We start from the raw sequence: 26,835 nt of genomic DNA on the forward strand, positions 1-26,835 counted from the left end.
TCAGATTTCAGGACTACGTAAAAAAAATTAAAAAATACAAAAAATATATAAAATTGATAAAGATGGGAAAAAATATCCTTAGCTCACCCAGTACAAATGTACTGTGGGTTTGCAAATAACCTTTCGTATGTGGGAACAACACACACACACAAAAAAAAAAAGTAATGCTCGTGCCTATTAGAGGCATGAGCATTACATGCGAAACAGATAAATATATTTGCTACATATGAAACCACCACCGCAGTTTTTTTTTTTTTTTATGTGACTCCCAACCAAGAAAGGTTGTACAGGTATAGTACATTAGTGTTGTAGTCGGGATAAGATTTATCATTTCTTCTTTTTCAAGCCACTTCAGGCCTCCAATAAGCGGATGATGAAACCCACCTAAAATCAATCACAAACGTCAAAGACTAGTGGAATGCGAACCCATAACTTGGTTAGAGAGGAATAGCTCAAACAATCAAGACTGCAATATTTAAAGTTGACGCGCATTTAAAATTGCATTGGATTAACTTGTCTATCTGGTTGGCAACAAACGATGCTAAGAAGGATATTCGTAGTTCTTAAGGCAGAAAAATAATTACAGGGAAGGGAGGGAGGATACATGAAGTTTTCTTAGACGAACAGAAATGCAATTTAGAAAACAATATGACTTTAGATTCTAACACGATAAAAGAAGTACTACATCCGGCTGTGACAATTTAATACCATATACTGTGACAGTTTTTAAATGTTCTTTTTCTTAGATCACAGAGAAAATTTTTCTTACGCCATTAAACATGAACTCGTTATTGTGTTTTGCATAACAAAGCCAAAGTATATTGACAATGTCATATTTTAGTACACCGGAATAGCTCATATTATGGAGACAGCTAGTTCAATTTCCTGTATAATACAATAGCCGGAAGCAGGTTAAATGGTGTGAAAAAAATGCATTGTTTGGTCTATACCAGAGAGCCTACCAGAAGTAAAATAAGATATACAGATCATGTCAGGAAATTCTATGTTATAGCCGCGAGTATTTATTCGGTCTGAGGACAGCGCTACCGTCCACAATTCTTAACAGCTCATAAAATATATTTCAGACTCTTACAGCAAAACATGTAGGAGTAAATATCAAACATTTTTAAGTTCAGTATCCTATCTTCTTTCTCGTCACCATCCACCACTAAAATCATGGATATAGCCTGGCGGCTATTATACACAAAAATATAAAAAATGTCTGCCTTTGTGATGTGAGAGTTTTGTATGTAGTATAGTGAAAAAAAAAAATCAAAACTTAATCAAATAAAACTACGCTGATTCTGCAAATAAACAAACGCGAGTGTGTATGTATGTATGTGTGTGCAAACCCAGTAGTGTATTCTCATAGCAAATGTATTCTCAGTGAACCTAAAGTGGACCTATTACTTTGGAAGGGCTTTTACATGATACCAATTATATGCATTTATAGTTTCAGAATAGTGACGTCATTCATTTTAAGAATTAATATAACTATATACAGTTATATTAGTTCCACTGCTAGTTTGGTTGTGTTTAGTTGCCTGATTGTAATTAAGGTTGAGCCAAGTGGCTATATGATTGTCTATTAAATACATGTGTGTATTCTGACTGGTTTGCCTGTTAGCGAGATTAAAAATAGGATGAAACCTCCTTCATCCACATACGAAACCAGTTAACTTACATTCGATGGATTCGGATCCCGTTTAGCATCCTAGACGAAACGATCTCCAAATAAAAATTGAAATAGAGCATGTTTCGACTGGAGGGGACGCATAATTAACATTATGTCCCCAGAGTGAATATGCCTATTGAACGCTGAGTATAAGGATATCATTCCCTCTAGGAGGAAATATTATTCTAGTAATTAATTTTTACGTATTCCAGAAAGCGTAACACATTCACATAAAAAAACATCGTGAGTAACATAAAGGAATAAAATAAAAAAGAAAAGAAAGGAAGGAAAAAATGCTGGCCTACCTATCTTGGCCGTTCATAAAAGTGTCATCGATGAGACAGTGCTGGATTCAACACTGTTTCAATAACTTTGGCACAATCAGTTATCCTGTTCAAAAAAGTTTGATATATATATATATATATATATATATATATATATATATGTCTTTTTTTTTTTTTAAGTAAACTTCCTAAATGGTGCCAACATATAAACTCTGAGTAAATAAGGTTGCTTAAGTCCTCCAAATATATAAAAGTCCTCCCATATTATATAAACACTGATGCAGGTGGCGCTCAAGGTCTTTCAGATGTTGTCATGGGGATAATAAAAAAAATGCACATCGAACAAACGAGTTTGGGGTATCGCCTTTTCTTTCCAGTTTTCCTTTTCCCTACCCCCCTCCCTCCATGGTATATGTTCCCCACTTTCACTTAACACCACTTCCCCGCTTACCCCAGACACACATACACACTTCAGTCTTGCTATTCTTCTTCTCCCCGCTCCATGGCCTCAGTGTAAGGTGCAAAGGCCAGCAGAGAAGACGCTTCGCGTCAATCAGCAGCGCAACTGTAGTATGGACAGCCGACGCGTTTTCCTGCTGACCTACTTTCAGTTGGCAGCCACCATAGGAACCGAAGTGTGGGCACGCAAGGTATACGTCAACTTGGCATCGTGCCAGGATTTCAAAAGTAGTTGTGTGTTGTAAAGTAGGTATACTGACGACCATTGAAAATACAGTGCTTTTTACCAGACATCGTTTCTCATGTGAATGATTCGAGTTGATAACGGAAATCGATTTTGTGAAGAATACATGTTTACAAGTATTTATATATTAATGTCTATTAATATACAAATCGAATATAAATTAAGCGAAGTTTAAAAACAAACACAATACTGTATAATGTATAATGCAGAAAAAACTTTACAATTGAGTATTAATGATTGTGGTGGTGGTATCATTTTTCTCAGTTATGTGCTCACACGGCTTTACGACTGACGCTGCCTGTAACCCCATTCGACTTTAATCCCATTCCTAATCAGGAAGCATAACTACTCTGTGCTCATTAAAATGCGGATTTTTAAAAAAAAATCTGAAAATTGTGGACATGCATACATGGAATGTGGAATTTTGTAAATGGCTATTAGAAGTTTCCCCCATGAGGACGCTGAAATGAATACTTTTCGTTTAAAAGATAAATTACAAGATATTGTCATTCATGAGCATAGACACAACTTTGAACCAAATTTTGTTTGGCTACATACATTTCGCTTTCCAAAATAGAATTCGTCATTTCCAGGACTCTGAAGCGATCGTTTTCAAACTTTTCAGATTAGAAAAGGAAGAAGAAGAAGACATTTCCTTTTCTCATTTGAAACAACTCTACATTTTCCCCTTATTTTTCTTCCTCATTAGGTGCATTTAGATCCCCAAACCGTCAACCCTTAAAATAAGCCCAGCACTTAAATATTGTAAAATTAGCAGAATTATTTAGTATCCAGCGTATGGAGATTCCGAACGGAAGCCAGCTGCATGGTTCCATGTCTGTAGCCGGAGATGCTGAAAAGAGAACTAGTCTGTGCTCCGAAGACCGTTTGTGGGCTGGAGTGAAATTTGTGGAGTTCCACGATAAATCAATAATACTTTCACTAACTTAAAAGTAGGGTTAGGTTACGAAAGACATAGGCTTGATGCGCTGGCTAACTTAAGAGAAATATGTTTTTGCCTTTCTTATATATATAAAAAAATATATATTTAAAAAAAAAAGCGCAAGAAAGAAAAAAAAATTTTTTTTTGGTCGAAAGCGCATATTCCAAAGTTAATTCTATACCAACTGTCCTTGTAAAATCTTACAAAGTGATAAAGCTATGAAAACATATCCGCATCTCCGGCAACTAGCAGAAAAATGTGACGTGATTATAATATCCTAATGATTCTTTAACCATCTATGAGACTGTGTAAATGAGCTCAGCCTTTAGTGAAGTGATTCAGCGTTATTCTGACCACTCCAGGCTAAGAGGAGGACTCGTCGAACTTCATTAACCCTAAGAGTGATTTTCGAATTCTCAAATTAGTAATTTTCACAAAAAAAGTCGGACGTCCCTTAAAATCATATGCAGCATCCAGTTTGTGGAGCTGACCTAATGTACGGGTTCATTTTTTCAGGATCTCTTTAAAAGGGTTTCTGTTTATCCTTAATGACAATAATTTGCACATGAGTATGAATAGAAGTATGAATAGATACCTCTCGGCATTATATACACTTCTTATAAAAATATTTGATGAAAAGTTATATTACATATTATAAGTATGCATCATTAAAATATAATAAGTGATTCTACCAAAAGTGGATTTTATTGTTCCCCTTTCGAATAAACGAGACAGATCTATGTAATCAAATTATCGCCTCATTGGTATATCTTAATCCTTTCCAAAGTAACAATCTGCATTAACGCAGCTTCTCTCCTGGGACTCGCACAACATTGTGCATGGATTCCTCCACAACCTTTCCATAAATCTTGCTGATAATACTCACCTTTCAGTGGAAAAGTTCGAAGACCACACTGTTGATCTGAGTGTTTATTTTCTTCTATGGTTACTCACTATACTTGAAGATACTTCTTTTTTTTGCCTGAAACGACTCTACCAATTCTGGAGTACTTTCAAATTCTTTTATCTTAGTTCTGCATATGAATGAATTTTATTCACTTAAATCCCATTCAATCTTTTTGGAAGAGAGCACATTGCGTTTCTTCTCATTGTAAGAAACCTTAATGCATAAACACCACTTCGGGAATATCTAGAATCAACTCTTTAATATATATTTTATGTGAACCCCCACCATGAAAGAGTAATGGGGAAAAACTGCATTACAAACCCTGCATGTATCACTGTATAATCTTATTGTAATATCTAGAGCTTTACCAAGAAAAGAAATCTCTTTTCTTGGTAAAGAGATAACTTTTAAGTGTCTTAGCATAAAGCATATCACATCATCTAATGATTACTGTATCCAAAAAGTTGGACTTTCTCTTCTACTTAGGTTCAGTCTTTCTTTAAAAACTTTTAGATTTTTTTGACAGAAACTAGTCAAACTGATTCCCTTACTGACTCATTATCGCGCAAATGATCCTATAGCTACCTCCTCAGACATCATTTATCCGTCCGCCACACTCCTCAGAATAACTAAAAACCACTATTTATTCGTAATCTAACACCAAATTTACTTCATTACAACTGCACCATTCATACATCATTCATCTTTACTACGTGTCTTATCGAACAAGTTTTCTTCATTACTATTTCTCAGAAACTTATATCCAGCATTTTTGTTTAAGGCAATGTCAACAATTGTAATCCTACTTTAGCTTACTAATATGGTACGGTTGTACAGTACTAGTGCATTCCTACTGTAAAAAAGATAGTAATAAGTTTTTAAATCAACATTTGGCCCAGAACAGAGTGGGCTTTTAAAGCAAATTCTGTGTGAGAAATAAAAATGGAAATGAAGTATTCCTGTAAAGTAGTCCGTCACAGTGTTTATAGATTCATCTTAAAGATTTGCAATTTAGAATTTGAGAAGCGAACGCATCATTACACACGCATAGTATAATATAATATATCTTGTCTTAAACTACGTATTATATAATAAATTGCTGGTATATGTTTCTCTATTTTTGTTCCTCAAGAAATGGAAAATAAGATGTGTAAATGGATAAGAAAATGACAAGATACAAAACGTGAGAAATTGAATGTGGCAATTATTAATAATCGTACATTTCTAGGAAGTCTAATATGATTACTTTGCCTACTGAAATTCGTGAAAAAACGGCAATTTCACAATAAGAATAAATACTCCCATTTTCTTAAATCATAATTTAGAAGAAGAAGAAAAAAAAACTAGAATCCACAATGAACATAAATGTTGTCAAGAAAATGGCAACTCTTCCACGAATCTCTTCAACCTTGAACAAAACGAGTAGCCTGGTAACAAATGCACTCATTGCTCTACAGTATAGCATACAACAGACTGTTCATCTAATTGTTTAATGACCTATCGAAGAAGGAAGAATGCCTATTAGTCAATCAATTGAAGCGATGTTTTTCCTTAAATGATATACGATTACAGAGATGTGTTGTGGAAATCTTTCCTTCCCATAACATATCACTGAAATGTTCTTTTAATTTTTTTTTCCTAACAGTTATAGTCAGCAATACCAAACACAGTCATTTTGTCGCGATGCTTTAAAAAGATCAACTCAAGATACAGACAGTGAATGCCTTATCGAAATAGTAGTACAACTGCGGGGATCATTTGTGAACTTTCAGTAAGTTCCATTTACTGAAAGTTCACAAATTCCGTTCTAATTTCCCAGTATTCTTGCACCGTAGAAATACCGCAATAATAATTTGCCTCGTTGATTCAAACAGGTCGTGCCAACAAGAGAAAAGCGGAAGACCATAATATGTTGTTAAGTATAGGTGTATAAGAGAATTCGGATCGTTTTGTTATAGGTAAAAAGGTGCATTCCTATTAACAGGTTTTTGAAGTCCATGGCGTGTCGGGAGCGGAACAACTGATCTCATACTTGCTGAGTTAGGCAAAATCAGAATGGAAGTGTTCGTTGTCAAGAGAAAATACGCGTTGCAGGTCAAGTGATACTTGTAAACAACATCAAACAAGCAAATTAGCCCATTTCTGCGGTTATTACGATTGAAATTCCGTGAAACAAATGAGCCAGACAGTGTTACAAGACTCATTTGTCAACCTCGGGGAAGAGGCTGGGCGGATAACTCGGCTATTATATTTGCGTAAAGGCATAAAATCGTGCCAAAAAAAAAAGAAGAAAAAAAAGTAGATGTGTTGAATTTCTTTCTCCCTATTTTTTTTTCTGTTACTGAGTAATCAACTTCAGATAATCTCTGCAAGTTTTTAAAGGCATGTTATTAATCGCATAGCAATAAAAAGGATATTTTTTTTATCTAAAAATTATTGCACTTCCGCCAATTTTTAAAACACGGTAATGTCTACTTCTTTTTTTTTTTTTTAAGTAAAATCCGAAAGTGCGTTTGAGGCCAATGGATTGCATTCACAGGTGATAATGCCAAATTTAATTCGGAAGGAATTACGAGAAAGCAAAGCGAAAATGTATTCTCATTCTTAAAGCAAACTTGGCCAAGGATGTCTTGCCCGTAGTCTTCATAACAGTCTCCATGATGAATTAGATACGATGGAAGTTAATACTGAAGTTATTACTTAACCTCTTTTTTTTTTTTTCAATTTAAACTATAACAATTAAGGTTTAAAAGCATTCTGGGGATATGCAGACATAACTGAATCACAGAAAAACAAGATTTAGCTTATTTTCATCTGTAGCCAAAAATTTTTAAAGATTTCCACTGATCTTCAGCAGCTCTTCTTTTTTATAAGAAAACCAACTACCAATTAAGTTAAGGATTTTTAAGTGTTTTTTTTTCCCTTTTTTCAGAAGTATGTTTTGGTTTATTCCCCTTTTTCACTGCGTATTTGAATCAAAAACAAAAATCTTGGAGAAGAAAACTCAATATTAGAAAAATTTATTATCAAATCTATTATATTAGGTTTCATTGAAAAATATCGGTATGCTGTTAGTTTAGGAAGAGCATATAAATTATGTTGAGATGAAGACAAAACTTTAGGATGACTAAGTATTTTGAATACATCATTTTAACTTCATGAATTAGAAACACATCCACAAGACAAAAGCAAAATTAGTTCATTAAAAAATTTTTTTTTTAGAAAAGCGAACAACAACTAGCCTTAGTATGAATGCAAAACATGTAAATTTTCCCAAAAATAAATAAATAAATATATATATTAACACAATGTCTCGGAGTCAGATCCGCTGATACCAACCTACTTTTCCTGGATAGCGAGTCATGATAGATAGATGAATAGTAAATGAAATTAAATATAAATATATATCATATAAATACGATTAAAGAAAGCGTGAAAGAGGGGGAGACGTAACTTGGATAAAAAATCAACTAGAAATAATTGTTATAACTAAACTTACCGAATATACTTAAGTATCCAAAGGAGTAACTGCTATTTAGCGAAACACTGCAGTGCTAAGGGTTCTCAAACCTATCCCTTCGCATTATAAACCGCTTCCAGGAGCCTAGGAAAACTTTGAACGGATTTATATGAACTTTCAGGGGAAAAGCCTGCACCTCCCCTCAGCCTAAATATCGTAGTTTGATAGTTCTCCCCCCCTGCTTGTTACAAAGTAAGTTACATTCTGTTTTAATTTTTTTCTCGAACGCTAAAAAAAAAAAAGCGCGTAAAATATTTTATTAAATGATCTGTGAAGTAGCTGATTTCCTTTCTGATTCAAGCCGTGAAGTTAAAGAACTGAAATATGCCAGGAGAAGGAAGCACTGTTTCATAACGTCAACTGATAGGTCTTAGAAGTCGCAGTCCGTCTATGACATTTTATTCTGATAATTCCAGAATTTTCAATAAGATATCAAATATGTTGAGTAAAACGTCTAGTGAAAAAAAAAAAAATAAATAAATAAATCAGGGTGTAGCTTGGTGGCAGAGTTCTGATTAAGATCTCTGATCGAAGTGAATATGAATCAAGTTCCATGCATGTCCTCCACGTGTGCTTATTATACAGTCATTCAGGTAGTGAGACTTAGATTCGATCCTCCTCTAGGACGTGAGGAACAGTTATAATGAATTTTCAACTTAAAGCGAGTAAGCAGTCTCACATAGCAATGGAAGTTTCCTTACCAGAAAAGCTCTCTCTCTCGTTCACTTCGAAAAACGGACACTGGTTAGAAAACGTATTTACTAGACTTCGTATACGCTACTAAATGCGTTGTGTACAGACTTTGCCCTGGTGTGTTCCTAATCAACTACAACTGCATATTTTGCTTAACAACTGTTCCAAAGAGCACTTTTATATATCAATAGTAATATATCAAACGCGAAAAATACATACGAGAAGTCAGAAAATCTATAACACAAACAGTGGTGTGTGAGAGTAAGCGGTTTAAGGAGAAAGAATGAATCTATCTGAAAAGCTGAGAGCTGTGTCTTTGGACAATATGAGGAAGGGTTCCAAGCAGAAGTAGACGAAATAAAGAAAGATGAAAAGTTGGTTGGATACGGTTGGAGTTGAACTGTATATGGATGTTGACAGTGGCTGTACGTGTTATTATATGATTTGAGGGAAAATGAGGAATGACAATAGCTAGTTCAGTGGAGCAACGGCAGTGAAAGTTCCTATTTAACATATATATATATATATATATATATATATATAGTATTCTCCATTCCATCTCCATTGGTACCTTCAAGTCAGTCGGATTTGAGATTTATAAAGCATCAGGAGTTGAGCAATTGCTTGGAATGAAAAATAAACCTTATTATTTTAGACTGAGGAGATGATACGTTTAAGAATGTGATATGTTTATACAAGGTTAAGCTAAATGTGAAAGTCGACCCAAGAAGAGAAAACTGGTCTTGAATGGATATCGGAACATTATGAGAAGGAAGTGGGAAAGCTCTTTCTCCCTCTTACACCTACAGTAAGAGGGATGAAGCAGTAGTATCTTCCTTCTGGTAAAACAAGAGACAGGACTGTAAGATGATACCATTGAAAGTCGCTAAATTATCTTCATTCCATTTGAGAATGGTGATGAAATCAGTGTTAAAGACATCGGTTAGAGAAGGTCTTGAAGCTCAAATCATTTGAGTACTACACGGTATCTCGAATAAAGAAGAGGAATGGAGAGTACTTCATTCATCCGAACCAAGATTTGAAGTTAGAGAGAGAAGGTGATTGATGTCTGGATGACCAGGGAGGCAACTGACAATCAATCACCAAAGACGAGGATGGGGGAGGGGAGAGACCATAAGCTTGATTAGAAGACCTCGATGCTAGACACAATCAAACGTCTTGGAAATATTAAGAGAGCCACACGAGTTACTCCAAATATTTCCAAAAAAGGGCAAAAGGAAGTCTGGTTAGTATGAAAATGGCAGAATCCATATTAGGGATCACTTTTTCACTGTCTTGATAAGTCTCTAGAAAAAGATGGTTCCTAATGACATTTTTCCAATCACTTTCGAGACTACTGGAGTGAAGGCAATGGGATGATAGCTTGATGGCTGACTTTTATCTCTTTCTACAGAACAATGTGAAAATCATTGAAAAATATATACATTATAAACAATATATAATTACATCTTCTGTTTGAATTCCCAAACTAGTACTCATTTCATTAGCCCACATCTTGAACCACTTTTCCATCGATGCCAGAAAAATTTGAAGGTAGTAATAAAGTCTTTCACTGCACGATGAACTCCGATAAACCGAGCTTTTTTTTTTATTTTTTAAATCATACTATTTGCAAAAAGGATTCCCTTGTGTGAATCCAATCATAAACAAGAAAAAACCAACTCTCTCGGACTCATCTTCAATAAGCGTGTGAAACATGGTTATCTCAACCGCTCGCTACATGGACAGTCTTCAGTTGACGAAAATATTTGTTACGGTCTTTGAATTAAAATCACATTTGTTCGAGGATACCAAATACGTACGGTTGGGTTGTTTGAGATTACAGCCGAAGAAACTAAGGCAACCTATGAGGCCAGTGTACTATGGCTGTTCATTACGTGCGTTCTTCAGACTGTTTATTCGAGAAGAAAAAGCCACGTTTCTGGTAAGAATAACCATGTTCATTGCATCCTAAATGGGAATCCGAACTCACTGAATACATTGCACGAACAGGCTCAAATGTTTCATCCAATTGGTTTTTTAAGTTTTCAGTTGAATTTATTGCGATTCCTGAACTTCTCCAGTGCTGGACGCGGGACTTTGACACGTTGCGTCCAGAATAGTTTATGGATTGTTTTACCTTTTCCTTTTATTGCAAACGGAGAGCATTTGAGTATCCAAATCTGTCATTTAGAGAGCAATTTGCAATGAAAAAGGTCTGTACACTTGTCTGCATTTTTAAGTGAAGACTGACAAAGGAAGGTGATTATTTCAACCTTGAGATTATAAAAGTGATGAAATTCTGTGCGTTGCTCAGCCAGAAAATCACGTTACGCAATAACAGGTCGGGAGAGTGAGCGAATAAATTCCACATCTTATGCAATAGTCGATATTAAAGACTTTAAACAAAGAGGATGACGTCCATTGACCCTTATTCTCGGCATCCATGTTACCCTAAAATTCAGTGGAAATTTGCTAAACAAACAATAATCAGATCGACAATACAATGTTTGCATAGGTTTAACCTTTTAATAGCGCTGCACTTATTGTAAACAAGTTCTGCAAAAGATCGCAGATAACCATTTGAAAACAAAAATGACATTTTGCAATTGCGTTCTTGTAGAGCTGCTTCATTCATCATCATCATAGCAACTTCAACCGGGAGCATTTTACTGTATTATCTTATTTATTGCTGTAACACGTAATTTAAGATCCATTCGAACCATGTTGCCACTAAATATGATCTGACAGAAAGCATAATTAAAATGCTAGAGACCTTAACCAATTTTCATTCAGAGCAGAATTATTACGTTGTATCATTTCGAAAACTTTTCCATACTTTTACAATAAATTAAATCAAAATTGAGACGTTTAAGCAAATATCAGCAAGAACTCCAGATAGTGACTTTCAATAAAAGCTATTCATCACATATGCATAACAAAAGCAACAACGAACTGAAACGAATCCAATAAGTGCTTACGCATTTTGTGAAACGCACCTACAAATGAAGTAGTTGTCTGAGGAGAAGATTAACTAATTTAAAATAAGTGCCCTGAAAAACTGGTAAAGAACACGTGACGCTTTGGTTGTGGTTTATTTGGAATAAACCATAACCGAAGTCTAGGAGCGACTATTCACCTTCGGTTAAGAAGACAATGAAAAGGTTCCTCGGTTGTCCTAGAAGGGATTGGAACCAAGGTCTCTCAAAGGGAATAAGGCTGATGCTATCATAGAATGTCCGTGCAAATCGGAGCTCATCACACTGTAACTAGTAGGTTAAGATGGGGATAGTTCAATAAAAAGCTCAGTATGCATTATGGTTTTCGTGTGCAACAAGAATTTAGGCAAGTCTATCAGGCTAACCAGATGATAAATGTATTAAGAGACAGTATAATCAGAGTAAAGCAATGTTTGGTAATGTCTCGAGAAGCGTTTTAGGTCTACAGGTCGCCTGAGAACTTGGAGGATGGTGATTTTTCTGAATAGTTAGAGGAATTATACAAATTTATTAAAAGTTTAATATTTATTATTATATAATATATAAGCATTAAAAGAAAATTACAGGCATTGTACCTACAGTATAGAAATGGCGGAGCGCATAGGACTGTTGTGTTAATTGAACGCAGAGGCATTTATAGAGTTCACACTGTACTCGTTCACCATAAACAAAAAACTACATATTCTATGCTGATCACTAATGAACAAGTCCTTCCTAGGTTGTTGGATTTATTGTCCTGATTACCGTAATATCTTCAAAAAAAAAAAAAAATTTAGAACAGAATTTTGCCAAAGAACAATGACAGCGCGACGTGGACAGAATAAAGTTTTCATTAGGTGGAAAATTCACGTGACTAGGTCAATGAACAGAATGAGTCGGCTGCATAAGACTTGGCGTGAAATTCACGAATGTAAAATATATTTTTATTTGGAACACGAAACGTAAGGCAGAAATGTAATACATTATATAGCTTTAATTTGCATTATTGTATTATGCTTGAAATTAGAGGCCATGGAATAAAGCGATTTAAAAATATCCATTATAAAGCACCATGCTACGTTATAGCAGTGTCGTTTGGCATCACTCAAGTGCCATGATACAAAATCATATCCTATTGTTTTTTCCTTGTATAACAACTGAAATTAAGAAATTTTATACAAAACAAAACAAACACTGTGGGAAGGATAACATATAACTATGAAAGAAAGTGTTGAAAACTAATATCTTATATCTTCACGCATCTTACTACACTGATTATTATTCGTCCCAAACTGGAAAACAGCCTCTGCAGAGTTGCGTAAGTGTAGCTCAATTGCTAAGTTTTAACCGGTACAACGATGGGGGGGGGGGGAGGAAAAATGAGAGAAAACGGTAGCTTAATGTCTGTAATGTGAGTGGGTTAACGGCGATCGGCTGTTTACTGATGGCTACCCTCCTTAGAGGCCTTTGCTAACGCTACATGCACTCCCTCTTCTAACTCCGCTCCGCCTCTCTGCCCCTCCATGAAATCCAGTCGTTGCTTTTCAAGGACAGGTTTTTCCCTATTCTTTTCCTCTAGTTCATATACTCTCGTTCTCGCTAGTTTCGTTGCTGGAATGGCTCCTGAGCTCATCCGTATATCCCCTACACAGGAGAATATGTAAACGCTCTGTGCACAGCAAGTGAGCATGTTGAATGGCTACAATACTAGACGGAAAAATGGGTCAAGGTTATTGTGACATCACATAGGTCAGTAAGTAGTGGCTGCGCACGACTGCATACATGCTCTCCCTCGCTCTTCCACACACACACACACACACACACTCATAAGCTAGACCCTGTCATGAGTGGGTAGGAAGATTCATTATATCTATGAATACACTTGGCAAAAATGAGGCCATTCTGGGAAAGTGGAATGGTTGTGCAAATAGATAGGAACCGGAAAAAGGATAAGCTTTTTCTATTTTATCTGTCTCTACAATTTTATTGTCGGCGTGCTTTTGTTAGAGATTTGCGTGTGTGTATGTGTCTGTTTATTGCTTTCGTGTATAATCAATACGAAACAAAAACTGCACTGTAGATTTCCTACAGACGAAACTCGCATCTTAGGAATGAAGTAGCGCTAGAAAAAATGTCTTCAAGTATTAATTAAATTATGCCAATGGCATTTGTAATACCAAAATATTCTGTGGAAAAAATGAAAATAATAAATGAATTTGTTTGCGATGGATCTTGTTTTTCATCTAACTGAACAAAAACTATCCGAAACTCCACAATACACTCTGTCCTGTCATACAAGTGAAGGTGCGGAGAAGATAAAAAAAAAAAAAAAAAGCCCAGCGGATCAAATGAAACGCACTAAATTCCTCCCTTCGCCCCCACCCATTTAGAGTAACACAAGTTGCTTGTTGAGAGCACAAAGTAAACTTTATCCACCCTGCCACCAAGCCAATATAGAATCTGCTGAGACATATAATCTGAAACTTGCAATCATCACGTGATTTACAATATAGAGTAATCAATCAAACGTTATCAAAATGCTTTACCAAATATACATTTTTATTATTCGAATCCAAGCCAAATAGAAATTGATTAATGATGTAATTTAGCTTATGAAAATTATCATTTCCAATGAGTTGCATGTAAAAATAATTTGAATAGATTTTTCTAAGAACAATTTTTTTCGGGTTTTTTTTCTTTACACAGCATTAAGATCTACAATATAGAAGCTTTGTTCAAGGGAACAGGGGGAAATGCAGCATAAATTATTTATTTAGCGATAGAAATCCAACATGTCTGTTGTGATATGTCCCACTATGGGATTAGCAACCCAACACACCGTTTGTTGAATGACGTACGGTGTGATGATTGAATAAGTCTACCATCGTTCCCACATGAACAACAGTTTTTGTGTCATAGCTTTCTTATAACAAAGTCATATAAGAAGATATCAAAACTGTAAAAAAGATATTTCAGGCAGCATTACCAAACATAGCTGGTTAGCATCGTTACCGTTAATTTTCACAGTATCGTTGCAAGTTGATAGAGTCGCCATGGTCGAGAAATTTAGTCACCAGCATACCTCAAACCATAACTTCCTGTGTGTGATGGAGAGAACAGATGAAATGCAGGCTCGTTTAGTTGGTATTCTGAATTGTAATGATGACATGGTGATGCGAAAGTCATCTTCTTGTTCATATTTGATGAGAGTGAGGAATTTCGTATGCGAAGTATACCCAGACAGCGATGCTGCTCTGATATGAAACAAGAAAATATCTACTTATCTTCTTTTTTTCCTGTATTTCCTTCTTTTCGTTTTTCGCTAAGTTGCTTAGGCCTTTCTCTTTTCTTTTTTCCTTCGGGATTCATGTTAAAGTTACCCTTGGGCATTCTCAGTACATGGTCAATCTACTTTTATTTGCGTCTTTTTGCTTTTTTTCCTGTGTATATAATTCATCATCGTTATCATTGCGGACAAAATATTTTTAATATTTTACACAAGCACTGTTTCAATTTAATTTGGCTTTCTGAGTCTTTCCATATCTCTAATCCATATATCCTTATTTTAATTTTATTCTGATTGGATGATTTTTTCATAATCATTCAAATATCACAATAAAAGTTTCGCAGGTAGTGAAAGTACAGTAATTCCCCTTCAATTATTGCATTTAGTGAGAATGCATTTCTTTGGAATTATGTTATCATTACCTCTTTCCACTGTCTAGGTATCTTTTCAATGTCCAGCAACCTATTAACTGATTATCAGTCATTTCTTTGGTTGTGTTAAACACTTCTATCGTTGTACTATCATTGCTACTTTCCTTTCCATTCTTTATCGTGTTCATTATTTCACTTTTTAGATATTGGTTCCAACGTAATATTTCAATTCATACTTAAAGGAGGTTCTTCTATCAGTATAATTCTTACTACGTACGTATATCAACTACATTGTTTTCTACATTTAAGATTAAAGCACTGTCTACATTTTCAGCGATTTGGTCTTCTTCAGGTAACCGTCAGCCCTTTGTATTCTTCAGTGTATTTTCTTGTTTCCTTCTTCCAAGGCATATTTTCATTGTATCATCATACAATTTGACCAATGTAACCTAAGAAAATATGCAGTGTTCTTATTTTTATAGGCCTCGTGCTCTTTAAAAAATGTCTGCGACTTAAAAAAAAGTCTTCAGGGTTACTTAAATATAAAGAGCCAATAAGCTTCATTTCGGCGATATAAACATTATTTAAATTAAGGGGATGTTAAATCCCACATTGTTTTAAAACCGAATAAGAAACTCAAAGATTGGAATCAAAGTGTTTCATGCCGAATATAGTAAACTATAAAAGTATCGGCGATCACCGTTTATATCGCCAATTGGCTGTTTATATTTAAGTAACTTAATGGTTGCACCTGTTTGGAAACTCGTATAGCAGAGTATATAAGTTCTTTTCGCTATACGCTTTGGTATTAATTTGGTCTAGCTACTCATTGATGAAGCCTCAAAAAAGGCTGAAACCGGTCTGGGTAGTGACCTCCTACCATAATGTAATCACAGCATACATTTCCTAGGAAATGTGTTTTTACATTATTGAAAATACCTATGAATAGCTATCAGAACTTGACCGCCTTTGCTGCGAGTTGCCCGGTATTGTACTACGTACTAGGGGTCACTTGCATTAGCTCACACTAGCGATCGCCGATACTTTTATAGTTTACTATACTCGGCATGAAACTCTCTGATTCCAATCTTTGAGTTTCTTATTCGGTTTTAAAACAATGTGGGATTTAACATCCCCTTAATTTAAATAATGTCCTCAGAGTTCCTGCAATCTCAATTAAGTGATGAATACTACCTGTATTCATCAAACAGCGTTGAAAATTAAATTAATTTTAGCATTGAAAACGAAGCTGTTCAAAGTTGAGAGTTCAACTTCGGACAGCTCCAACGCATAAAAATATCTGCTCATGGTACATAGTTTAAAAGTTTACATATAACATATTCACAGCTGTTCAGTTCTTCACTTTTTGGAAGCCCTTAAAACAGCAGACCAACGTTTATTGACGAGAGAAATTGGTACTGTAAAAAATCTGACCCAGTTTTCGTTGGAGGCCATTTAGATGAAACTAGTTACACTGTCAACAAAAATTCTTGTTGATGCAGCAGCGGCAAGATGTGGTACCATTTCAACAAGATCTTGTGCGACCCGTAGCTAGAATCATAAAGGTAGAAACAGGATTTCTAGCATTTAAATGAAGCTCTAGATGCACTGATATAAATCGGAACAACAATTACTGATTACAATGAGTAGAATGAAAACTGAAAAAAAAAAAATAATAAATAATAATAAATAATAATAACAAAAACGTTAATTTATAGAGTAAATCCTGATAGTCGTGTACTGCTACAGAATTACATGCCCAACCCACGAAGCCTTATGAAACCAGTGCTTTTGCTTTCCTTAAAAAATATTCTCTATTCACGCCCACCCTTCCTATCTATGGTTTATGGTGAGCCAAACAATTTGTTTCGAGGGCGTTTTTTTTTTATTCTAGTGGAGTACTACATGCAAATATTAACAATACCAAAATCTTTGGAATCAAGCATTCCAAAACCAGTTCCACTCGAAAAACAGGTATTGTTGTTTATATACCGTATGTTAGTCGTTAGTATTTTAATTGTGAGACACTCTAGTCATCGTTTATAGAAATGCACATACTCCTTTTATATTTATTTCTTATTTACATATACATTATGCTCACCGCAAGTAGGTATGCAGTTTTCAAACAGATTTCCCTCAGCAGATCAAACTCTCCTCATCTCAAAAAAATAAAAATTACTTGGCGAGATCGGTAACAATTTACGAATACTATAATTTTCTAAACCAATACATTATAGGTGCCAAATCGAAATTGAGAGCTCATACGTTATGAATAAATAGAGGATTTGGGCTATTAAATTTCGTAGACCAGACAACTGAATCGTAAAACTTCTTCATCAAAGTAGAGATTTATTATTATTTTTTTTTAATTTCTTTCAAACTTTCCATTAATTCACGATATGAGTTAAATGTTGACAATTTTCTATGTTTACTGCAAAACAAAAACCCTAAATATTGGTGTTGCACGTAAGGGTCCTTCATCAGAATTTTGCAGAATTCGGTGTCCTTAGATTAAGTAGTTAGTGTAAAGGCATATGATCATATACTGAACACGCCATTTAATACATATGCTTTCTGCTTATTTCGATATATTTATGAATCCGAATCCGAAACAGAAAACGTCATAATTCCATGAGGGGTTTGAATCCAGCTCGACATCGTTTCGGTATATGCATGGATAAAATCGGTGTTTTTTACTTCCGAACAAAACTAAATTACGAGTAGTAATTTGTAAATAAATAAATTAATTAAAGTTATATCACCTAAGATTTTTTGTAGAGTTTCTAGTTTAGTGAGAGAGCAAATTTTTAACATTTATTATTGATAGACAATCAACCGAACAATAAATCAAAAAAGCCGCTGACAAACGTGATGAAATTATAAATTAATAATATTATTATTACCAATCAGACCACCAAGGATCACTCGCACAGGGCGGTTCAACCTAGCTGTCATAACGTGCGTAAAGAGCGTTCAGTGCATGCACATTTCCCATCCTCAACGTTATACATCTGGGAGGGGGGGATTAATTTTTGTCCCCAGCTTCTTTCTTTGAAAAATATCTGGATCCGTTGTAAAGCTTCTACATCCTTCAATTTCGATTTTCTGTGATCTTAGCAAATTAAACTCTACCACTTCCCACTTCAAGAAGTGTAAAATAAACTGGAATTGCATTAGACCCAAAGAACAGAACAGATTACAATCCGAAAATCTTCATTAGAATCCACACGAGTTTATCTGAGCCTAAACCGACATCAGCTGCTATCCAGTCAGCTTTCTCTGTAAAACGCTACGGTCCCACTGGAAGTAACATTAGATCACAAGTTTTTGCCATTTCAATGCGGAGGATATTTAAGATCTTAAAGGCAACTCAAGACAGCTCGTATAGCCCATAATTTGTATAATTTCCTCGGACCATTGATAGCAAAGGAACGTTGCTATCGATTGCACTACAGAGGCCAACACTGATGCAAAGAGGCACACTTTTTTTGTTTTTAATTATCTGTCCAAGTAGTATAATATATAAAACCTATCCTGTCTTGTTTTACGCATAGACCAACACAGTACAACGTAGGCTTTTGAGACCAAATCCTACGGAATAGGATGGTTAATCTTTATTCCGTAGTATTCTATGTCTGTATATTGCGTGTGTTTTTCTGGCCGGTATGCCTGTTTTGTGAGATTAAAAACTCGAGTTTCCGAGGGGAAAAATCACTTCCGTATAGACCGACTAAATCTTCAAATGAAAAGCCTTACTTCGCGTAAGGCTTTTCATTTCAAATATTCACTCTTCGTATCACTAGAAGCATTCACATTTTTATGTTTTATTTATTTATTTATTTTTTATTATTTTATGTGACTCCCACTAAGAATGCTAAACCTATAACGTTTCAGTATGCTTTTTATTTATTATTTTTGTTTTATTCTTTAAAAATGCTCGCCTCCAAAATCAATTGATCAAACCAAAACTGTTTTCATTCGTACATTAAAACGAAGGAATTTTGACATACAGTAGTAGCTATTTTTAGTAGTACATGTAACTTTTTTTAAAATAGAATACGAAACGACTGTACATCAATCGCAAAGAACTAAAAGTCACTGATAAAAGTTATTGATTTCATCTAATTTTACTAAGTTTGATATTCAAAAATTTTATAATATTGATTGGTGGTATATATTCTCTGATGCCTACATGTTATAAACTGAAATTCATAAGTGAATTTCGAGTTCCATTGTACAGTACTCAGATAACGTGGTTATTCTTGCCATAAAAATACACGAAAAACTCATGATTACTGCGGACGAACTTTAACATCAGCTGTAGCCTACGTCCATCGCTGAAACATTTTGGCGTGAACTCAAATATTCACAGTCCACATCCGACAACACTTCGTTCTAGCTTTAAAAAAAAAAAAAAAGGAAGTCATCATTACGTACCTTGTTAATGCTGTGGATTTTTAACACACACATTGGAAACTAGCTCAAAGTAGTATAAAACTATCAAAACAAATGATAAAGTTTTATTATCTGTTTGAACGGAGTTTTAATTATGATTATTCAAGATTAGTGATACTGCTCTGTTGCTCACATTTTGTGAAAATAACATTATCAAAACTAGCGACGACTGCAAAGGATCATTTCGTTTCTCTTGTTACTGTATATCACAAGTCTAATTAATCAACGCCCTCTGCATTAACTTTCAGTCCCTGGCTTACAAAGTAAGTTATTTCACTGCATTTTGTTTTTCGTGAAAAATTCTCATGCAGTGTCGACTTCACCTTGAAAAAAAAAAAAAAAAAATCTACATAAGCCAACCCGTCAACAAATCATGGTTTAAAAAACAGGAATATTTTTAGTGATAGTGATTTTGTCATAGATGGTATAAACGTTTTTATCTGTCTGCAAATGTTAATTATATCGTGGTTCTTCCAACTGAAAACTGAAAGTTTCACGGGCTGCCATGATGCGTTAAAAAAAAAAAAATAAATAAAATAAAATAAAAAAAACTCAACTGTCCTTGTTGAATAAATCGTATTCAAACTAAAACTACGAATATCTCGATTTTCAAAATATCAAGGCATGCTAGTAGATACAAGTTTCAAAAGGAATAAATAACTACGTGAAACATTAATTAAATATATTCATGATATTCAAATATGGAAATAAATCACATTTTTAATAATAATATTTGAATTTTGCTGTTGTCTGCATTTCTTAGGAAGCAACCATTAGCCTCTTGAAAAATTGTACTCATTTCCGCTCTCTCTCCTTAACTACCCCAACTGATGTAATTTGACTCCAACCACTACCACTGGTAACTTGACACTGCAGCAGTCAACGGTGTTCCGGAAACGGAACTGTTTTTTTCGGTCAGTCGTAAGCGTTCAACCAGAAACTAGTATTTTTCATTCAAGTATTGCACATGTGGTAATTTTCCGCTGTCTCGATAAGAGAGGAAATATATACAGGTTGGCAAACGTCTTGCATCACCTTGCTTCAGTTGATATTTCTGTGACATTTTTCGTTCGCAAATTCAACAATAATTTGCATAATACTGAAGGGAGCTCAAACCCATATCCTAGGATCTTCTATGGATATATGCAGTTCATTTTACGCTTCTGCATTCAAAGCAAATGCTTGATGTATTCCTGGAATATCATTGGACCTAGATGGAATTTAGAATTTTCGTGAAACTGTTAGCCATTTACTTTTCAAACTGAAGCAACTTGTTCTTTGCAATGAACGTAACAAAAACTTAAATCTGTAACTCACATGGATTATAGTACTTGCTGACCGTACTCAATCTATAAAGCCACAATCTAGCCCTTCATATCTATACGAAGGCCATAAAGAATACCGTTCCTCCTACCCAAGAAAACCATGCCCAAAGAGTGACGGGTCCATATTTACGACTGCAGCTGTTGGCAATGGATATGTTTGTCCGTCAAGGAATGCATCCCCCGCCCACTCCAAAAAAAAAAAAAAAAAAAAAAAAAAAAAAAAAAAAAAAAAAAAAACGAAGAGGAAAAGGAAAACACCATTGTGTATTTTGATAGTACTGTATTGAATATCGCCCACCATTGCTGGCCAGTAACACGGCGTTAAAGGAATATGAACGCTTCCTTGAAATCTGTATGCAGCTATCAGTAAGGCATATCCCCAATAGCTTTACTCCGAAATATAAACTCTGCGCGTTAGAAAGGCAATGGTCTATGAGGGATGTTGAGGGAAAATGCGAACTCGGTCCTTTTTGTCTTAAAACTTAACAATTCATGAATAAATAAGAACAGAAAGCAAACTTTCCTTCTATTATTAAAGAAAAGCTTACCCGAAGCAATTATTGTTTCATGCCGTTACATTTTTCCGAGCCAATGTTCAACCCAACAGGGATAAAAGGGACTCAAAAGTGAGTATTAATTTTTGCTTCACAGAAAGCTGTTTCATTGAATTTCAATTGTAAATGCAAATGGACTGAATGCCGTGATATAGGTTTTGAAAGCACATAATTAGTTTTAATAACTTTATGTTTAAATTCAGCATTGTTCAACCAACATGAATCGCCGTACATTTCAAGAATATTTTTTAATATGGAAGTTCTTTTAATTTTATTATTTAAAAATAAAAAATAAAAATTCGGCGTATAATTGTTTTTCAGAATGGTCAAATATTACTGCGATATGACAACCACTACTGAAGTTTAAATACATCAGAAAAACTTAGTTAAAATGATCTGGTGCATAAATTTCAGCTGCTTTTCTGAAGCAGCAAGATGATTTAGAACACACACACACACACACACACGAAAAGTTTAATCTAGTCTTATAAGCGGTTCTCAGAGATGCAACTAATCCCTCAACATTTTGACAAAATACGTAGAGCTCTCCCACAGGAACACGAGTCCATGATCACAGTTCAGTACTTCACCATCGACTACTCTTTCACAGAATGCTCAAATGTAAAATTTACCAAGACATTTAAAGCTGAATAATTTAAAGTATATTTTTATTTACTTACGTTTTTAATATGAAATCTTGCCATTCGAGCATTTATGAGTTTTGCACTTTGTGTATTGAACCAAATAGGCACTCTACACTTGTATTCAATGAGCATGCCATGCGGAGGATTGGTCAACTCCGCTATTCGGATTACAGAGGGTATCCTAGTAATGAAACGCTGTGGGTACTACTAACTGATCATTCTCCATTCCAAAGTAAGCAGAGCAAAACTTAGTCGTTTATTTCTAATGACGATATCCTTGGATGATCTGTTAAATATTGCTTAACAGGGAAAAGAAAGTTTAAAAACTTAATACCTTATGACTGTTGGTGACTACCATCGCCGATGTTCCTGACGTTAAAGTTATATTTTCTTCTTCATAACTTTAGATTTTAAAGCTAAATCAAATAAAGAACATCTTTAAAAGTTCCCTATATTCGGTTTATGGAACAACAATTCAAGATGAAGATGGGGGAGGGGAATAAAAATTCTCTAGCTTCTTTTCAAAGGAAGACACTTTTTTTTAGCCCTACCATTTTGGAAATCGGTAGGCAACCGATCTACCAATTGCCGAGGATGATGAATGCAGTCTCATGGTGTATTACATAACAGGTAAAGTTTCGACTCCCAACTAGTATTTATTTGTATACGTTCGGATTCTACCATTCATTTTGCTTCATTTTGGATTATTGGATTACAAACCCGATTTTTTTTTTAAAGAAGAAAAAATATTACTTGTCTCACCAAACATAACTGGTGATCGGCTGAAAAAAATAAATAAATAAGCGAAGTTCTGTTAGGTGTTGACTAGAATCAAAGCAAAAATGGTCTTTAATCTATAGACCTAACATCATGGAAATTACCAGAAGGCTGCACTGGCATCTAACTAATATATAATGAGATAAAAATATTTGACATCGTCCCTCAAGTGATATGACTCATTTGTAAAATTACCGAGGGAGAAAATCATTGAATTATTCACTTTATTAAAAGAAAAAAAAATGCTAATTAAAAATTAGAAGTGAACATAGCTTCCCTTTGATATCGACTTAATCTCCCAGATGGAACTAAAAAATGTTCAATGTCATAGCGAGTTAAATTAGGAGGAAAAAAAAAATTCGGCTGCATCATTTGGGATTCTAACAAACGTTATTTGCTAGACAACAGCAACAGACTTCTACAATTCTTGAGATTAAGGTCAGCGTCTGTGAATATTTTTCTTCTAAGGAAATTTTCCATAAATAAATACAGAAATCGTCTAGAAACGCTGTGATTAATAATTACTTATAATCTTATATCTTTAAACTCATTGCGATTAAATAAAAAGGTCTTCATTACTAACCTGGATCGATGAAATTACCTAGAACCGAAGCCAATGATGAAAATTATCTAAAATGCATTTCTAAGATTCAGCAATAAGTTTACAATAGACTGATCAGGTAAACAAAACCATCTTGAACTCGAAGTGTATATCGGCTTAAATTATTTTCTGAACGTCGTTTAGACTTGTATGAATGTGTCGTTAAATTCATGGTGATTCAAAAAATCGAGTAATTTGGTTTATTATTACTGATTGTGAGCTTTGAATTTTAATTTTATATGGTATAAATGGCCTCGAAATTTGCATCGAAAATTGTTAGAAGGTCTTAAAGGAATATTTAATCATTTTACAGATTTTCTAGCCTATGAAAATATAGTAGCTGGCAAAAGAATCTATCGTCCATTCTCATAATTCCTGAAATCTATGTTATCTCCTTGGCTCGAAAGTCTATTTACATCGTTATATAGATCCTAATTGAAGAAAAGACGAAAATGATTTCGGCAAAGACAGATTGTTTTCTACAATAAAGCCGACTTTCTCTTTGTAAACCAATAATACTGTAATTATTCTAATAGCATCAAAAAATTACAATATTGCAAATAATGTGAAAATCATTCAATTTTTATACAAGACTGATCTTTGAAAAACAGCTTACCTTGAGATCCTTGAAGAAAACACTATTCCTCGCCCAGTCGACTTGTGCAAAAAGTGATTGGTCCAACACTTTACACATTAGTTCGAACAAGTCCACTTCACACTGGTTATATGTCTGGTTTTGGAGCAGTCCAAACAGCTGATTTTGCCATTCCTTGTCATCCATCATGGACAGTTGGAACTCACGGATCAACGGCGGTATCTTCCCACTTCCAGGTATCAACGCACTTTGTCCAGGTGGCGGCAGTGATATAGAGGCTACTGGTGGAGTTTCGAAGGGGAAAGCTTTTGGTGAAAGGCCTGCAGGTGAAATAGCATTACTTGGATGTCCAGGAGATGGGGTACTTGGGGTCGGGGTATTCGGGGTATGAGTAGTCACCCACGACACTTTTACTGGTTCTCCAACAGGAGGCGCTGGAGAATGCATTTGCGTCGGTGGCGTCGAGAAGAGACTCAAAGTCGTAACGGGAACGGTTGTGGAGATGGGAGATGACGAAGAGTCTGGAGAACTAGTGGAAGAGCTCAGCTGAGGAATCTGAATCAGTTCTTGTTTAACTGGACCTCCGTCGGGGGAATAAAGCTGTTGACTCACTCCAACAGAAGACCCTGGAGGTCCATATGGAGCATTTGGTCCACCTACAACCTCTCCGTTTCCAGTACCCTGACACTGTGATCGTGATAACTGTTTTTGTCGCATCATCTGTAGTTTCCGAGCCCGATCTCGCTTGTACATGGGTCCGAATTTGTTCCTGCCTCCTCGCATCCGGTCCGCTCGAACGGCTAAAAGAGAAAGAAATGGAGTGATCAAGAATCCTTTAAGGCAACGTCTTGATAACATAATATAATTTTTAACAACTGGCAACGTTCACAAAGAATAACACAAGATGTCTGAAAAATGCTATGATGATGAATCTACGGTTTCTTAAAGTAGGTGCAAAAGTAGTGATATAATGCAAATTCATGCTAAAATCCTAACTATGCTGAATAACAGGCTGATTGGATCCGTCTTGGTGAGAAAATATATAATTCCCAGAATCAGAACAAAAATGCTTAAAAAAACAGGATTGATACTTCCTAATGGAGATAATTTGAAATTTAAAACAGTTACCATTAGTTTCAAGAACCGCAATACATTGCTAATATGCTTTTCTTAATTAAATTCCTGCCGTGCCTCTTTTGTTTTAGCAATAGCATCTGTTATTTTTATCAATAATCGTTAGTGCTGTGTAATGTGCAAGAAAAGTCAGTAAAGACAGAAAAGGCACGGTAATTAAAAAGAAGACATGGAAACACAATTTAGAGCTTAAAAATTCGTCAATGTTATTATTATCACCGTTATTTATTTATTTTTTGGGAGTGAGCAGAAGCTTGTAATGCAAAATGGTGACTGCACAGGAGTATATGCGACACAGTTATAATGTAGTACTACACAGTTAGTACTATTTACCCAAAGACATTACATTTGTACAGTGAGGATGGCAGAAAGCTAGTAAAAGTGTATTCATGTAGAAAACAACAATGCAGATTTAAATTTTAATTCATTACTAAATAAAATGACAAATTTCTAAATTCCGATCCAATGTATGGCAGAAGCATCCAGATTATATGCATACAGCGTTGCCTAAAATTGTGCTTTTTAACCTTCTTTAATACTCAAGATAAACATGATGCCTTTTGGATGAAAGACCTGGAGTTGAATCCAGTATAGGAAGCGAATAACGTTTATGATAAAGGTGAGTTAGCCGATCTCAGACGGAGTTGGTTTGGCTTTCGTCCTTCAGGAAACCCTTGACAATCATCCGTCAAAGACAAGCAACACTTTACTAGCATAACACGCTGGTCTCAGCGTTGGTTGCTTTTGCTTCTAATCAAACGAAACTACTGCTCATTCCCCTATAATTTTATTTGAACTTAAAATGAAGAAAATTAAAAAAAAAAAAAAACATAAACGCGATGAGTTTCGCAAGAACATTCTTTTACAGTGACGCACTTATCATTGCTGCAACTGAAACTACACCCGTTTTGGGCTTGTTTACCGTCCGTAAAACATAATTTCGCATGTTTAGCGGAAGTAAACGTTCGAGCCAGTTGTGCTCTAGCCAGCGATCTAATTTAAATTCGAAGTGAGATGACAATTTTTTGTAGGAACTATAAATACCAAATTTCAATAAAATCAATATAGTCAGATGAGGTCAGAAGGAACAAAACAAATTAACAATCTACAGCAATGGTAAACTGATCTATTACGATCATTTCTTTTACAAAAAAAGTATGAATTATTTGCTTCAGATTATTATCGATTGAAGTGAATGCAAAAATGCAAAAGCTTCTTGTGAAGCTTTTGCATTTTTGACATTGCGTACGATAACACATAGCGTAGGTAATCCATCTTCAAGGAAACAACCAGTAACAGCTTAACAACCAATTGTTACTGTGTTTTCTGCTTCGCTAAATAAAAAATTTGAATAAGATTTTTCAAACAATGCATGCGCTCTCAATAATAT

At 34.9% G+C, this 26,835-nt stretch overlaps 1 protein-coding gene across 1 annotated transcript in view; it reads right to left on the reverse strand.

The window, feature by feature from the left end:
- The window catches only part of LOC150098035 (nuclear hormone receptor FTZ-F1-like), a 333,419-nt gene that overhangs the window by 111,200 nt on the left and 195,384 nt on the right, over positions 1 to 26,835 (reverse strand). The window contains exon 3 of the mRNA XM_090406144.1: positions 24,333 to 25,111. Within this exon, the coding sequence (XP_090262270.1) occupies positions 24,333 to 25,111 (779 nt within the window). The remainder of the gene's footprint in view (positions 1 to 24,332; positions 25,112 to 26,835) is intronic.

This window comes from Typopeltis vanoorti, chromosome 16 (genome assembly GCF_054136105.1).
Source record: "Typopeltis vanoorti isolate ZY-2024b chromosome 16, IOZ_Tvanoo_1.0, whole genome shotgun sequence".
Classification (NCBI taxonomy): Eukaryota; Metazoa; Arthropoda; class Arachnida; order Uropygi; family Thelyphonidae; genus Typopeltis; species Typopeltis vanoorti.